General features: G+C 34.6%; 1 protein-coding gene across 8 annotated transcripts in view; it reads right to left on the bottom strand.

Annotated features, from left to right (window-relative positions):
* The window catches only part of KCNMA1 (potassium calcium-activated channel subfamily M alpha 1), a gene marked incomplete at its 3' end in the record, with an annotated part of 468,462 nt that overhangs the window by 127,514 nt on the left and 324,387 nt on the right, over nucleotides 1-16,561 (bottom strand). For all 8 annotated transcript variants that reach the window (XM_080347450.1, XM_080347452.1, XM_080347453.1 and 5 more), the window contains 2 exons: nucleotides 14,987-15,056; nucleotides 13,012-13,167 (listed from right to left, as the gene is read on the bottom strand). In XM_080347450.1, the coding sequence (XP_080203576.1) occupies nucleotides 13,012-13,167; nucleotides 14,987-15,056 (226 nt within the window). The remainder of the gene's footprint in view (nucleotides 1-13,011; nucleotides 13,168-14,986; nucleotides 15,057-16,561) is intronic.

Below are 16,561 nucleotides of genomic sequence, written 5' to 3'. Positions count from 1 at the left end.
ATGTGATTGGAAATACACCACATGCTGAAGCTGTTCACTGTTGAAATCCCAGTTCTCCATACTGTAGTTTGTGCCCTCATCCAAAGTTTGTTTGAAATCTGACTTTCATTCCCAGTGAGACCTTCCTAGGCAAACTAGGGAAACCACCACAAGCATGCAGCTTGAAATATGTATGACTTCACACCAAACAGTTGTTTCCCTATTTATTACATCACATTAAAAAAGAGCAAAAATTTCAATCAGGATGGGACATTCCTACATGTAATTATCTCTTTGGTTTTATTCACTAAGTGTGCTACCCTGCTTCCCTGAAAATAAGACAGGGTCTTATACTAATTTTTGCTCCAAATCTTATTACTTTTTTACTTGTAGAGCTGCCTGGACCCTATTTAAATTGATTTTTTTATGAACTGTAACTAGGGCTTATTTTTGGAGTAAAGTTTACATTTCAAGCATCCTCTAAAATCCTGAAAAATCATGCTAGGGCTTATTTTCAGGGAAACAGGATATGTAAATTGTGTGAACAGAGAAATTCATATTTGCAAGAATCATACACAGTGCCAAAAATGTAGGTATGACAATACAGTATATATAAAATTAGAGAGAAACGTGTCAATTACCTCAGACTAGCAAAAATAATGTGATATATTTGTTTTCTTTACATTACCACATTTTCATTAACCACAGTCTATACAACTAGATACTAAACAGGAAACAAGTAAAGAGAAAGAGATTAAGAGATCAGAGATTTTAAATTTTTTAAGTAAGGTGCATGATTTTACAGATAATGGAAACATTTTTCTTTTAATTTAGTTTATGTCTAAAAGTTACATTTTATTCTTCATCAAAAAAAAAATAAAGAAACTTGTAGCTCCACTGTTTAGGTAGCCCCGTTATACTCTTCATCTTACAGGCAGGAAGTGAAACAACACTGAGTTTATATGTGAAGGCCAAAAAATTGACGTAGGGAAAATTGGGTTAGTTTTTGTTTTCATTTTGTTTTAAACTATTGGTAGAGATTTACAAAGCTACCTGAAAGGCTGAAGTACCAAATACTGACTGATTTGAGCAGGACTTGGTTAACTACATATATCTTAAACATTTCATAATCATTCCTTTTCTGATATACCCAGCTTTTACCAAAACTCAGTCTACCTTGTGTAAAGACATGAAGATACTAATCCTTCAGGAAAAAGAGCTATAGACGGGCCAAGAGAGTGACAAAAAGGATGCTTCAGGAACATTCATCCTCATAAATTACTGCAGGGAAGGCTCAAGTGCCTTGATCTCCACTGCTGATGTTTCTTGTCTAGAGTCCCAGAGCCAGTGTAATAGCAACCAGTTAAGTATGAACCAGAATTTATTTCCCCACTGCATAAAGAACTCTCAGCATTTCAGAAACTCTTATCAAATAATTAAGTTCAATAAGACAAACAGCTTACTACTGCTTTAAAATTTTGTACAGCTGCATTACTGCCTATGATGTCAAAAGCCTTGGATAATACCCTGTCAATGATTTCAAAGGTATGAAATAGCTCATGGCAGCAAAACATGTATATTCTTTATGGTAAAAGCATTATAGTATGGTTAGTAAGAGTGTGAGGTTTTTTTATGAACAAATATTCCAAAGAGCAATATAAATGTACATTTCTGTCAGTATTCAAGAAAATAAATTAATACAAGGGAACAAAGTGACTTGGGTAAATGTATCCAAATTAATTTTTCAGCTATTCAGCAACAAATCAAATTGAAAAAAGCACCTTTAACCAACAATTTATCTTTGTCTCTTGTGCCAAACTACAGCTGTTTTAAAATAGCGTTAAAGCAACAAGTTCTTGCACAACATACAAGGCTTAAAGGAAATCTCAACATGTAAATTGAAAAGGATAAAAGGGATGAAAATTTAAGATGTGAAAAAATAAAGCACATCTTCTAACCACCAGACAGCTCAGGTCTGCGGCCAACAACATACTGTATGTATTTATAATGTAACCAGCAACTGGCTTTCTACCTCCTAAATTTATAAATGAACTCATGCCTACACAGATGTCATTCAAGACTTTTTTCTGGATATAATTCTATTTTGCCTTTAACTGGTTTGTTTAGATGGTTGTTTCATTAGTTGTACTTATTATTATTCTACTCTAAATTATGCTTCTAAACAAGGTATAATCAGATGAAAATGTTAAGTGTTTAACAAAATTTTAGGCTAAGTAATTTATATTTTTAATTTAAAATTAAATCTTTAGGAACTATTAAAATATTATATGTTTTATGAAATAAAATGCATACAGCGCAAGCTGTAGAAGTAAACTACATTTTAAAAACAAAAGCTATAATAGTTACATAGTCGCATTTATTCCCCAAGAGTCTAGAACAGATTTTTCTTGTTCCTTCTTATAAATTTTTATTAGAAACTTAATATTTTCTAAAAGTTTGGAGTTATATTTCTGTATTCCATATTCTTACTCAAGTTCCAAATCATGAAGCTTACAAAACCCCATAAAATAAGAATTCTATAGAAATGCAGTGATGTTGCTCTTCCTACTCCTTTTCTTTCCTTTTTTGGAGAGGTGTCTTCATAGTCACTTCCCATGCCTGCAGTTCCATAAGTCTCTGCCTCTTCTCTAACATTTCATGAGAGATGCATTACTGGCATACATACTAAGCACAATGAGTAAAACTGAGTTTATACTATACATTGAAAGGACATAAAGCAACAGCCACACTAAAAAGCTTCAGAAGGAGAATCACAGCTGAGCCTCTACAGTTGCAGAGGCCCATGTCAGGAGTACAGTATCACAGCAGCATATATAAGAGCTAAAGCTCTGCTAATTGTCTAACTTAAAGAAGCATTTTCACACCATGTGCACATATAGCTTGTATTGAAATGCTATATTCATAATAATGCTGAGATTTTCAAACTCTTTTACAACTTAAAAGCACCTCTTCCCTCTAACAGCCTGATCCACAGCCTTTTCAAACCACTTGAACCTTCTTTACTGATTCTGACATGCTTAGGAACATTTTCTGAATAACACCAAAGCAGAAACAACAATCTGTTTTGATATAAGGCTTTAAGTTCAAAAAATATAAATCAAAATAAATGTCATGTTATATCATTATTATGTTATAATATTGTATTATGAAAGAAAATGTATTATAGTGTTATGTTACATTACTAAATATTAATTTTCTATTATATTATTATATATTATTTTAGAGTATAATATCAATTCAATTGGAATTTGGTATGACACAAATGTCTCTTAGACCAAAAATTTTCTAATACTAAAAAAATATGAATTCTACAACTACTTTGAAAGGCCTTGTATAGTATTTTATATAAGTTTGCTTTTTCTGTCTTACAGGCTGAGTAACTAATTTGGTATTCACCATTTTTTCCCCATGTTAAACTAGTCAAAAGGTACTCTTTCAAAAGAATGTTCTAAAGAACAGAAGGATTCTTCTCCTGTTGAGAGACTGTCAGGTAACCAGTTGCTCTAGGTCTGGAGAAGGAAACAACTGCAAGAATAAATTGCGATGTGGAGATGTTCCAAATCGTATACTCCCTGACAAGTGGGCTGCAAACAATCAAGAGAAATTTCTTCCATAGAAATGGTTTCACCATTCAGAGACCATGTGGGATGCTAAAAGGGATTTGCATTGTGTTATTCTCCACCACACACAGAGTCATATCACATTTTTTATAATCTTTGTATTTATTTATGTGAAGTTTGCAAATGTTGCTGATCAGCAACTCTTTATGTACAGAAAACAGATAAATTGCAGCCTTGGTAAAGTAAGAGTAATGATAGCAAGGACATGTTTTTAATTTATGGCCTATTTTGTGGCTTTTTCTTAGATTGACAGCACCTGGGGTTGGAAAAAATATACCAGTACATTACTGATTTCTCCTTTCTACTTTATTCCCTTGTTTTCTTTTCCTTAGGCAAATGGTTTTGCTTTGGAGGAAGAAACTGCAGATCAGACCTATAGTTAAGCGGTCAGCCTTAGTCAAGGACCAAGAAAGGATTGGAAAAAACCTAAGTAATTCAGAACTCAGTAAGCAAGTTTCATAGATATCAGTTACTGTTAAATTAACCTTCATGAAGTGATTTGAATGTTTAAGATATGTTCTGTTCGGATACCACCAAATACTGATTAATGGATTTAAAGAATTGCTGATATTTGGGATGCAATAAAATGTTATTATAAGATATAAGGGACTAAAGATGTTCTTTGCATTTTATATCCATTTGAACAATGACGTTTTCCCTGTAATTTCAAAGAGAGAGATGTTTACCTGCCTGATATTTTTTAAGAAGCAATACCTGCTGATCTGCTAGAATAAAACAATTATGAAGAACCTACAGTGTTCAGTACTGCTTTCCTAATTCTTTGGGTCTTGTAAGTTACCCTGAGTTTTAATAGAGTAAGTTTCCACAGATAAACACAAACAGTTTCTCCCCAAATCCATGTCAATAAGGCACTAATTTCGAAAATCCTTAAACTGAGAATAATTGTTTAGGACTCACTGTGTTCTTGACTAATTTAAGCCTTTTAATGGTATTTTAAAGTCTGCTGCTGCAGGTAACCTCAAAAATTGAATCCCTAAACCAATCTGGTTCTTCAAAATGCACGTTTACTTTCCTTTAAAATACCATAAGTTGAGTGATTGTCATCCAGTCCACCTCTGGACTTACTGATACTTATCTACACATTAAGAGTAAGTTGCCAAAGCCTAACTGTTAATGTAGAGATAAAAAAAGCTGTCCCATATTCACTTATAAAATGGATATTTCACATGTCAGTTGCCTAAAACAATGGGGAATATTTAAATGTTATGTAAACTTTATAGAAATAAAAAGAGAGCTGAATTTGGGGTGAGTTTGGTTCAAGATGTGACTAATCAAACTTACCACAAATGTCATTCAGTAAAACTATGAAAGTTATTTATCTGGTTGTAGAATTTATACCTTGATTTTGGCATGAAAATTTTGTTGTGCTTGCAAAGATGAAAAACAAATAAAAACTTACAATAGTTTCAATTCTACAGTTATAAATTAATTTTGTTACTGCAAATAATTTCTGGTCTATAGTATTTCAGGCCCTGACAGCAGAATCTGGATACTTGTATTTTGTACTTTTGTTTAGTATGGACTAATATCTTTGAGACATAGAGAATAGATTTCATTTCTGTGAAAACTTTTCTGAGGTAAAGATTTTCTTGTTAAACATATTCCATTAGAAAGCATAAATCTACCTTTACTAAGCATTGTGGATTCCAGGAACCCAAATGTGCTAGTTTAGTTCTGATATCAGAGACTGACAGCATGCTTTACCTCTGGTTCATCAAAATCTCTGTGGATAAACTGCCAGCTTGAGAAGTTAGGAACTCAGATCATAGAATCACAGAATGGTTTGAGTTCGAAGGAATCTTTAAAGATCTAATTCCAACCCTCCTGCCATGGGCAAGGACATCTTCCACTAGATCAGGTTGCTCAAAGCTTCATCCAACCTGACCATGAACACTTCTAGGGATGGGGCATGCCATTCCAAGATAAAACCTTTATTATGCACTGGAAAATGCTTGCTTGGTAATAAAAATTGTGAATAATTAAGTGGTAAAATACTGCTTTGGAATGAGGAGATGTGTCTTTGCTGGCAGATCAATCAAAGCAGAAGTTAATGCCACCCAATATTTATAACAGAATAGAATGCAGCAGAAAACTGCAGTGAGGTGCAACATGAGAATACTGGAAGGCATGAAGTGCACAAACACAATTATAGTGAACCACTTCAGTGCAGGAAAAATAAGCCACAAAACCCCTTGATATTATTTGGTGCTGCTATCATTTATTCTCTTCCCTTTTCCCTCTTCTCATTTCTTCCATGTTATTCCCATTTTAATTTAGCCTCATACAGAGGCCTCCACAGATCTTACAGAAGGTATAACTGCTGAATGAAGACACAACAATTGATCAAGGACAACTGTATTCACCTTTTTTCATTTGGATCTCCTTCTTTACTCATCAAATGTTGTACACCTCAAGCACATTACCAAAGAGTGAAAAGAACTTCTGCACACTTTCCCTTACAGAAAAAGAGCATCTGTCTTTATGAAAGACGTTCTCCTGTACCACCCTAAGGAGAAGGCTTTGCAGGTCATTCTGTTATTTTTATCCCTGAAGTTAAATAACTAACAGTCTTCAAGCTGATACCACAGCAAGACTAAATGTATCTATATCTCCCAAGTTCCTCTCTAGTACTGTAAGCACATGATTATCTTCCCCTGACTATGCTGCACTGCAGTTTTGTCTCCTGGATGGTCATAAAACAAATTACACACTGATGCAATAGCTTATATGAAGAATAACTGGAAAATGACATAGTATATCCCAAGAGAAGAAATCTAATTCTCGTATGCATTTTTTTTTTTGAGTCACAATGCTCCTCTGCTTTCCTCTATCTATATATAGATACAATATTGTTATCAGCAAATATATTTACATAATACAGTCATTTCCTAGTGATGAGACATGATGACACAGAGATGAAAAAATGATGTGCATCTTGCAAGCACAACTATTAGTATTGTCAGGAAAAATACTAAATCCTTAATACACCCAGTCTTACCTCCTGGCAGTATAATATCAGGACCTCTCTAGTCCTAACTGATCTATCTTATTCATACCATTTGCTTCTCAGTGTAATGATGTAAATAGTTACATAAAAGAGATTTGCATATATAAGAACCCCATAGGGCTGTATAATCTCCTGTCAAAATCTAAGTCTCACTATCGAGACAGAGAACTAGTTCTAGAATTCTGGTATGACCTAGGTTCTTTTGTTGCATTTTGCAAGGAAAGAAGGAGAGGATGGTCGGGTGTCTTTATAAATATTAAAGTGACGGAATGAAAATTTCTTCATAGCATAATGAAAGAAGCTGTAAAGTCTGCACCCTAACACTGAATAAGCTGAGTTCATCATCACCAAGGAAAGAGCATAAAATAGTACAAAGCCTTTGAGAATAATTTCAGATGCCTGGAAGAAGACCATCTATTTGATATTTTAGACACTTTTTTACTTTGATAAACAACCCTACCTAACTGAATTATAATAATAATAAAGTACAGTAAATTAATAAGTTAATTCTATTCATTATGTTTCCAGAACAGCACTTGAATATTTTAGTTCTTTTATTAAGTGATCTTGCTTTATTCTAACAGCCATTTTTTGTTCAGCATATGTGTCCCAGTATGCAGGACTTTATCTAAGTGCATGCAATTCAGAATTTCTGAAATATCTTCCCAAAATTATACAGTTTGTATAAAAAATGAAATAAAGTGTTGTGTAACCAACATGAAAGTTGTTAGTTATTTAGTTTCTAAAGTACATATAAAATTTTCTCTTCCAAGATGCCCAGAAAGCCATGTAAAGAAATGGTTTACAAAAACTGCCTAGAAAATAACATCTTCCTTGAGGAAATTTCCTTGAGCCCTTTCCAAGCTGTTTTCATCAGCTTACATCTAACGCAAGGACTCCTGCCTCCCCCTAGGTTCAGAAGGCTTCCAGGATTTTCTGATATTTAATTTTACAATTCTTTTCTCCACAGCCTTATTTTTTGGTTGTTGGTTGGTTGGTTGTTTCTTTCTCCTAATAACATAGATGAAAATAAAAGGAAAGTACACATAGAATATTCTTGCTTGGTAGTTGAAAATAAGTTGTACATTGAAACCAATGTATTTTAAACATTTCTTCATATTCACCTACCATGCCATTTCAGTCCACCGAAATTACTTGTGTGAATGTCTTGTTTTTATTATGTTTTAGATATTGATATCGAAATCTGACAGATAAGTACTTGGCTGAAAGCAGTTCATACATTCCTAGCAAAGAGTGAAGCTTCTTAGATTTACAGTCTTATAATTTAATTTCCTTAAGTATTATAAACTATCAACTACCTCTTTACTCAATTCCATTGTCTGCTTAAATCAAAGCTAACAAGTATCCCTAGTAGCATAAAAAGTTTACCACCCCAGCCAACTATTTCCACAACTCTTTCTGTATGCAAGAAGCATTTTTAAAATTGGCATGAAAAAAGTATCTTTTATAAAACATCAAATATGCTAATTAAGATTAGCTCTAATTTCAAAGGAGAGATACAGGCACTTTTTCATTGTTCCATAGGTCAAAGCAGAGATAGTATTCTTGAAATATTATGACACCTAATTCTTTAGATGCTGGCTTTGATGAGTTTGAACTCAAAGGCACACAGGCCCTACTTTTAATACTTTCAAATTTACAAAACACAGTAATATTTATATTCAGTCACAATGGAAAAGATAGACTGGTGTTGATCTATTCAAATGATTGACTGAAAAATGCACTCCATGGTAGACTTCCATCCAAGAATCATACAAAATCATAGACTCCCGTGTTGGAAGGGACCACAAGGATCATCACTCTTATCACAAGGATGGATACTATTCGTAAATCGCAAAAGTTTTTCAACCACAGCAGTTTTTAATTACTTGACTCAGTGATCAAAAATCTTATATTCAGACAGACTTTTTAGAGAATAAATGTCTTTGTGAACAGGCTACATTAATATTTGGTCTAAATCCTGTAATGAGGATCAGGTAACCATTTTATTATGCAGTCCCCAAAAGAACTTCACAATAAATGGAGAAGTTGCATTTCCTCCCCATCCCCCTTTAAAGTTAGAATCGTAGAATCATTTCAGTTGGAAGAGATCCTCAGGATCATTGAGTCCAACCATAATCTAACTGTAGCACTAAACCATGTCCCTAAGAACGCTGTCAATATGCCTTTTAAACACCTCCAGATATGGTGACTCCACCACTTCCCTGGGCAGTCTGTTCCAATGCCTGACAATCTTTCTGTGAAGATTTTTTTTCCTAATATCCAATCTAAACCTCCCCTGGCACAACTTGAGGCCTTTTCCTCTTGTCCTATCTATTACTTGCTAGACAAGACACCAACACCTTCGATGTTACAACCTCCTTTCAGGTAGTTGTAGACAGTGATGAGGTCTCCCATCAGCCTCCTTTTCTCCAAGCTAAACAGCCCCAGCTCCCTCAGCCACTCCCTATAAGACTTGTTCTCCAGGCCCCTCACCAGCTTCATCACGCTCCTCTGCACTCTCTCTGGTACCTCAATGTCCTTCTTATGATAAGGGACCCAAAACTGAACACAGGATTCAAGGTGTGGCCTCCCCAGTGCTGAGTACAGTGGGATAATCACTTCTCTAGTTCTGCTGGCCACACTATTCCTGATACAAGCCAGGATGCTGCTGGCCTTTTTGGCCACCTGGGCACACTCCTGGCTCATGTTCAGCCGGCTGTCAATCAACACCCCCAGATCCCTTTCTCCTTCATTTCAATAAATTACTGCACGTATCACACTTAAAAATAGCCAAGGCTGCCTAGGTGGCCAAAAATAAAGAGTCAAACAGTTGATGTGTTCCATCAGTGTAGGTAAGCACCTGACAGATGTAAATCTGGGCGGCTTTATTATGTCTTTCAGCCCGGACTGGAAAGGAATATAGTGGGAGAAGGGGGCACTGCTTATGTGGGGGTGTGAGCAACAGCTGCCAAAAGAGCCCACAGAACGTTCCTGCTCTCAAAATAGCTTAGAGGAGAATTAAGACTGCTCTAGATAAATTTTCAGATCTGGAATGAGGTGTACATGTTACCAACAGAGCAAATACAAAACTAATTTGTTTGTGGACATGTGTTACACTCAAGAACCACATTCCAATTTTTATTAATGTATGCAACAATGCTAACTCACATTGGCTTGCATGGCTGTATAAAGGGACAGGATTTGGCCATCTCTGCCTTTTCTTCTATTTACTTACTCTTTGCAATGTTTTTCATATGGGTAGACTTCCAGTATATATTTTCTAATCTAAACAACACAAAAATTGTGGTACAGCATAGTATTTCCACCTTTTTCTGAGGCTATGCAAGTAATAAAGAGCCCCAGTTCCTGTATTAATACACCAAAGATAACATTGTGTGCTATAAAAGAAATGAACCATTGAAATACAGTTTTCAGGTGTAAAGTTGCAGTTTGGGGTTTTCTTTTTTTTCTTAACATATCATTTGCTGAGCAATATATCTTTCTTCCTTTAAGTGTTTACAGAACCTTAATCTTTTTGAGCTGATTTTATTTTTGTTCAGTTTGGTGCCAAAGAGAATATAAAAGATTCCATATGAGAATACATTGCTAAAACCAAAAGGAAAATATTAGGAACAAATACAGTATTTTGAGGTTTCTTCGTTTGTTTTACCTCTAATACTGGGCACATTGTTTACGCAAATCATTTTGCTGTAGAGTAACACATAATGAGTTAAATGTGTGCAAAGTCACCATCGATCATGTTCATTTGTGTTTGACTGACCAAACATTTATGGCACATTAAATCACTTTCTAATTACATTATGAAGGAGGAGGAACAAACATTCCAAGCTTTCTTTAAAAAATACAGAAGTTTCAGTACATATTCCTGGTGATCTCCTAACTTGTGGGAGACTCCACCACCAACATTTACCCAAGGAATTTATGATGTCTGACAGTGCTTAAATTCAGTGCTTTAAGTGAAAAGGGGTGGAAGTTCTTTTAGGGAATGGACATATTTCTTTTCAATAGAATCCTCTTTAACAATTTCAGTCAATGTAGCTGCTCTCCTACAATACATTGTTGATTCATAGCCACCACTAAGTAATGGTTTTCTCTTTCAAACAGAGTTTTAAGAGTAAGACAGCTTGAAGAAATAACATTCTTTGAGCTACAATAAAGAAATAAAACTTTTGTTGTTGCCAACTGAGTTGCATTCTCTCAAAGAAATATGTCTCTGTTCTTGTACATTTTTTAGCTTAGACTCAAATATACTCAGAGATGTTTGGAAATAACGATATGCATTTTACTTGCCTGGACAATTCATCCTTAGCTAAGTAGCAGGCATCCTTTTAAGCAGTATTAACAGTCTTTCATTCTCTACTATTTGATGGTATTTTTTCTCTCAGTATCATCTGAAGATGACATCTGAAGTAACACAAGTTAAGTTATGCCTGCACCCTGTTCTGTCTCTAACTGTATCTAATCACAGATCCAAGAGCAAAACTGACATTAATAACTTCCACCAAATCAAAATCATTGCTATTTTTATGGTCACTCAGTGTATATAGAAATACTCAAATGTAATCTGAGTACTGCCTTGCAAAGCTGAGCCTTCTGTTCATCAGTGAGATAGTCCAGTCTGTCACTGTATTGAAATTATTATAAGAATATCTTAGAAAATAAAAAACAATGGGACTGAAGGTGGGTGAGATGATGGCATAAGTGGCTAGATATATTTCCTGGAAAGCTTGTACCTTTACATTTACAGCTTTTCACTTGTCTAAATTATTTAACTACAAATCCAGGCCATAAATGTGTCTCTCTCTAGTACAGTCCTCCAACAGTCAGGTATCTGTATACTTTACCACTTTCTGAATCTCGCAGTTTTTTCACTGCAAGTTTAAATTCAGTATTAAAACAACTTGTGTGAAGACTGTATATACCCATACATTTGGATCTCCCTGAGAGAAAACTGATCCCCTCTGATTTTTGGAAAGACAGAACCTGAGCAAATATTTCAGGCCTACTTGTGATTCCGAGAGTAAGTTCATACAATAGGTTGCCTCAGTAATTTAGACACATTAGTGTGACTGTTAAAAATGTTTGAGACTCCTGGGTTACTGCACCAGACAAGAGCGAGGCAAACCAAAATGCCCAGCAAGAGAATTGAAGTTCATAAGAGAAATAGTTTTCCTTTGGGATATAAGTAGATAGGATTAATATCAAAGTAACCATGTGCTGATAAGTCATAGACAATTCCCAAGTTTGGCATTACTGAAGAAAACAGCTTTTATTTTATTATTATTATTTTTTTTAAGAACATGAGTAAAGATGCCAACATTTTCACCGCACACAGTAAAGTGCTGAGCCCAGGCTTGTTTCCATTTTGAATACTGGCACGCTTTTTTGACTATTTGTGATAGTCTGGAATATTCTTGACACACAGGAGTTTGTTGTCTCCAATTTTTTTGGAGGTTTCCAAAGGATGACTTAATAAGAACTTCAGGACATCAAAAGAAATAAAGACCCATTACCCTGCACTGAAGAGTACTGGCTTTGTCATCTGAGGATATTAGGCTCCCTTTTTTTATTTTTTTTCTTCTTACTTGCAGGTAGTTGTAAACAGTTGAAGTGGCCCATGTTTCCCATCCCATTAACAATACTCATGGCATTGGAAACCGATCACCCTTTATGTTTGGAATCTGTCCCAGAAAGGCACAAGGAAAGAAGCACAGATTGCTTCAATCAAGGCCCTGATCCAGTGAACTAGTACAGCTGCCACTAGAAGTCTAGGAATAACTGGGTTAAAATTTTGCTGTGTAAGTCAAGAAAAGCACTTTGAGGAGAAACAACTACACAAATGATGTAGTAGGAAGTCCAGGCTTCAGTTCCAACACATGTTTTTACTCTCACAGTCAGAGGTCCACTAGCCACTTGATGTAAAAGACCAAAATGATCAGTCATTTTTCCTAGACATTTTGTTGCTATATGTTATATATATAAATCTTATTTTTGTTTAGCAGTGGGGGCTGTTCTCAAAGATACACATGTATTTTATCTGAAACAAAGCAAAACACAAAACACCAGAAATATCTCCCTAGAAATAAGTGATGCTTAGGAACAATCATTTAAAGGCCAAACACTTGCTGAATAAAAATAAAAACATAACTTGACATAACCTGGCTCATTGCCCAATTTACAGCAGAGAATTTTTGTATGTAAGTGTGCATCGGGGGTTTTTTTTGCTTAAAAAATCCACTAATGTGTTCCTATCTGTTTCATATTTGAGACATGTTTTCTATTCAGCACTCTGACAAACTGAATTGTGGACTCATACATTCTAATGACACAAGATACTACCTTTATGAACGATCTCATAGAGAAGAGGTTGGCTAACATTGTTGAAAGGCCCGGTGCCAGGCAGCTCTGGGCTATGAAACCCAGCTTGAGCTCAGCAAGACAGATTGCATCATCACCTTCTTTCCAGTTCCAGCTTGGGATATTTAGCAGGTGAGCCTGGAAAACAAACAGACAAATAAAAACACTGGTGAAGAACCAGAAATACTTCCTCAAATACAGTACAGTATTGAAGGAGATGGCAGAGAACAATTTTCTTTGTTACTGGCTTGACTTCTTCTAAGTTAGCAGAAGCACTCCAAGTATTTTAGGGATTTTAAGTCTATGCTAAGAAATGTTCCAATCTTACCTATTATAGACAAAATCTTACATTTCTCAAGCCATATTCTGGCTGTGACACTCTGCCAGGCCCATCCTCACACCTAAACAAACCATAGACTCTTGTAAAGTTTTCCTTCCCTTCCGTGTATTTCTTTTACTGCACTTTGAGCTACTCTCTGCCTGATAAGTCACATACATAATATGCAGGAATCTAATATAACTTAGATTGCAACTTGTGTGAAGCTGCAACCTTTATAAGATTGTTATTTAATAAGGTCTTTTCTATTTCATTTCTTCCACCCTAAAGGATAACACTTGACTTAGTGAAGATCCAAACTTTTTTCTAAGACTGCTAATTATAAGGATAGAATAAAGAAAATAGCAGATCAAGTGAGACCTCTAGTACTGTCACCACTTGGTTAGATATGTATGTTCTTCAGTTATCGGCATGACTCTGTCAGATTCTTTCTTCTATCTGCCTTATAAAAATGCATAAACATAAGAAAACAGAGGCCTTCATGCTTGTTTCCCATCATAAATTAATATTACAGTTCAGTGCTATGATAAAAGCTATTCTTGAAGACACGTTCCTTGGAAATACAAAGGAAAACGCAGTATTTAAAGGACCTTCCCCTCTCAATGTGTTTAAAGCATACAAGTACCTCGCTTTTATTCTATAAAAACACAGGTACAGGCTCCTTCCATTTATGTACAGGAAGCGGTCATTGCCAGCAACAGTAATTGCTCTTGTTCTAGCCAAAGGAATAAAGATCTCCCTAGCCATGCTTTTTCTCCAACACTGGGCACTGGTTGATGCTTTTAGAAATAACCAAAGAAGCAAGTCACATATGAGTACTCTGTCCTCTGATATATTCCTTCTAGCCCTGCAGTTTATGGGCTTCTTCATCTCAGGACTGAATCAAATTACCTCATTGCATTTAAAACCCACAGATTTACCATTAAAAATTTGCCCAATTTCTTTCCATGGATTTTGAAGTCCACAACATTTTTAGGAACAAATTCCACAACTGAATTATGCTTTAAATGAAAAAAACAAAAAAAAAAAACCAAAAAAAAAAACACACACACACACAAAAAAAAAAAAAAAAAAAAACCAACAACAACAAAAAACACACAAAAAACCAAAACAAACAAAAACACAAAAACCAAACCAAACAAACAAAAAAACCCACAACAAAACAAAACAAAATAAAAAAAAACCTTAATGTTACTAATCAAAGCAAATCTCTAATAAGACAATAATTCTATGCATTTTTTTGTTTAAGTATCCACAAAGAACTAACTTCAGATGGCTTGCCTAGAGGCTATCAATTCATCTTGGGTAGCTCTAGTGTAATAAGATGAGCAATACTTAGAGAACCCAAGTGGTTAAAAGCTCATCTGGAATCAACAGCAGCTATGGACATTGTAGCTTTAAGAATTAGACCCTAGGCAATTAATGAATGTCAGAGGATTTTGATAAGGTCCCTTACAAATATAAATAAAACTGAGTTACCTTGTAACTGGATTAGATGATAAGGCTTATTAGGACATTTTTGTTCAGAAAATAAAATAAGTGGAGACAGAAAAAATGCGTATGGGTGAATGCAATGTAGCAAAAAACTCTGGGGAGAAACACTGTTGGTTGCCACGTTACCTTATTGTGATACTGCAACATCTGAGTGATAATTCTTATCTTCGGATGATAATTCTTTATTGAAATAACTCTAAAAAAATAAAAAGAAATCAAAACATTTAGCTGGTGGGATATCCAGATAATGTATCCCAATACATTTAATGTGCTGTCAAGTTTCACAGTTTAAAGTGTACTTTCTTATTCCTCTGGCTGTAAAACATACTGATTTAAGTCAGACCTATGCAATATTTACATCTAGTGAATTCAGTTAATAACCATCAACTAATACTAGAGAACATCAACCTTCAGGAATTATACAGCTGAATGGTTTACTTTTATGGAATTTACAGAAAAAGAAACTACTTTTAGCAGCTCTGTTCAGATACTGTAGACATTCTGTTAAGCAAATAATACACTTGCAATTATTATGTCATCTTCAATTGTTATCTTCATGTCTTTGAATCACCATAATTAATAAGTTTTCCCAATGATAAGTGTCTGAAAATAATCCCTTTCTTTCTGGTGCACCACATATTATTTATTTATAGTTGCTAGATATTTCTTATATTCAAAAACCTTGAATAATTTTGTTTGACATAAATCCACATGCAATTTCATATTAATTTTTATGGATTGTTCCAAACCTCAATATTGAAACTGATATTTGAACTCTGAATTTATAAAATATGGGGCTACTTCCTTAATCTGCAACTTGACTGCATTCTTAATTATTAATGAGCCTAAGATATTCTGAACCATATACATATTAAAAGTGGCTGGAAAGAAAAAATGTTTGAGAAATGAGGGGATTATTAACATGTTATGAAGAGAGAAACATTCAATTTAAAAATTGAAAAAGCATTGAGCAAAATTAAAGACAGAAACAATCCCCTAAATCAGTTCTGTATATACACACTAAAGGCAGAAAAAAAGATAAAATAATCAAAATGAAAAATAATTAGAACTATTATGGAATCACCAGTCCCATAAAGTCTGAACACCATAACTTTTTACATTGACATTTTGTAGGAAATATCTTGCAAACTGCTGGCCTGGCTTCTGCTTTGAAGCATATCAAAGCTAGAGCATGAAATAGGTAAAAAAAAGTTGTATGCATGACTTTATTTTCTAGATTGGAAGGAGAAAACAAGTCTTCCTTCTCATTTTCCATTTCTTGCTGAATTACTTAATTAAACATTCAATTTTGTTGAATGTGTTAAATAAGATAACACAAGAGAATTCCACTCTTAAAATAACACCTCTGCATTTTATTACTTTAAATGTATTAAATCTATTAAGAATGCACTGATCTGCAATTGGAATATTTTTAAAGTGTTCTATGCAGTTAATGTAAAAATAAGTTTTCTTACACTGAAACTCAAAAGAGTAAAAACGTAAAGAGGAAAGCAGGAAAAGATCTGATGATCCCTAATGTGTTAAGTGCCTTGTCAATAAAAATCATCAATGTTTGGTCTTCAGTGTAAAAAAGGAGGATAGAGGTAGGAGACTACTGTACATTACCACCATGATGCGTATATGTTTCTTTCCCCCAAGCACTGTAATTACTTGTAGAAGGAACCAAGGAACAATGAGGGA

Source organism: Nesoenas mayeri (genome assembly GCF_963082525.1).
Source record: "Nesoenas mayeri genome assembly, chromosome: 7".
NCBI classification, from domain to species: Eukaryota; Metazoa; Chordata; class Aves; order Columbiformes; family Columbidae; genus Nesoenas; species Nesoenas mayeri.
Note: the sequence above shows the minus strand (reverse complement) of the source record. Positions and strands in the feature narration are given on the sequence as shown.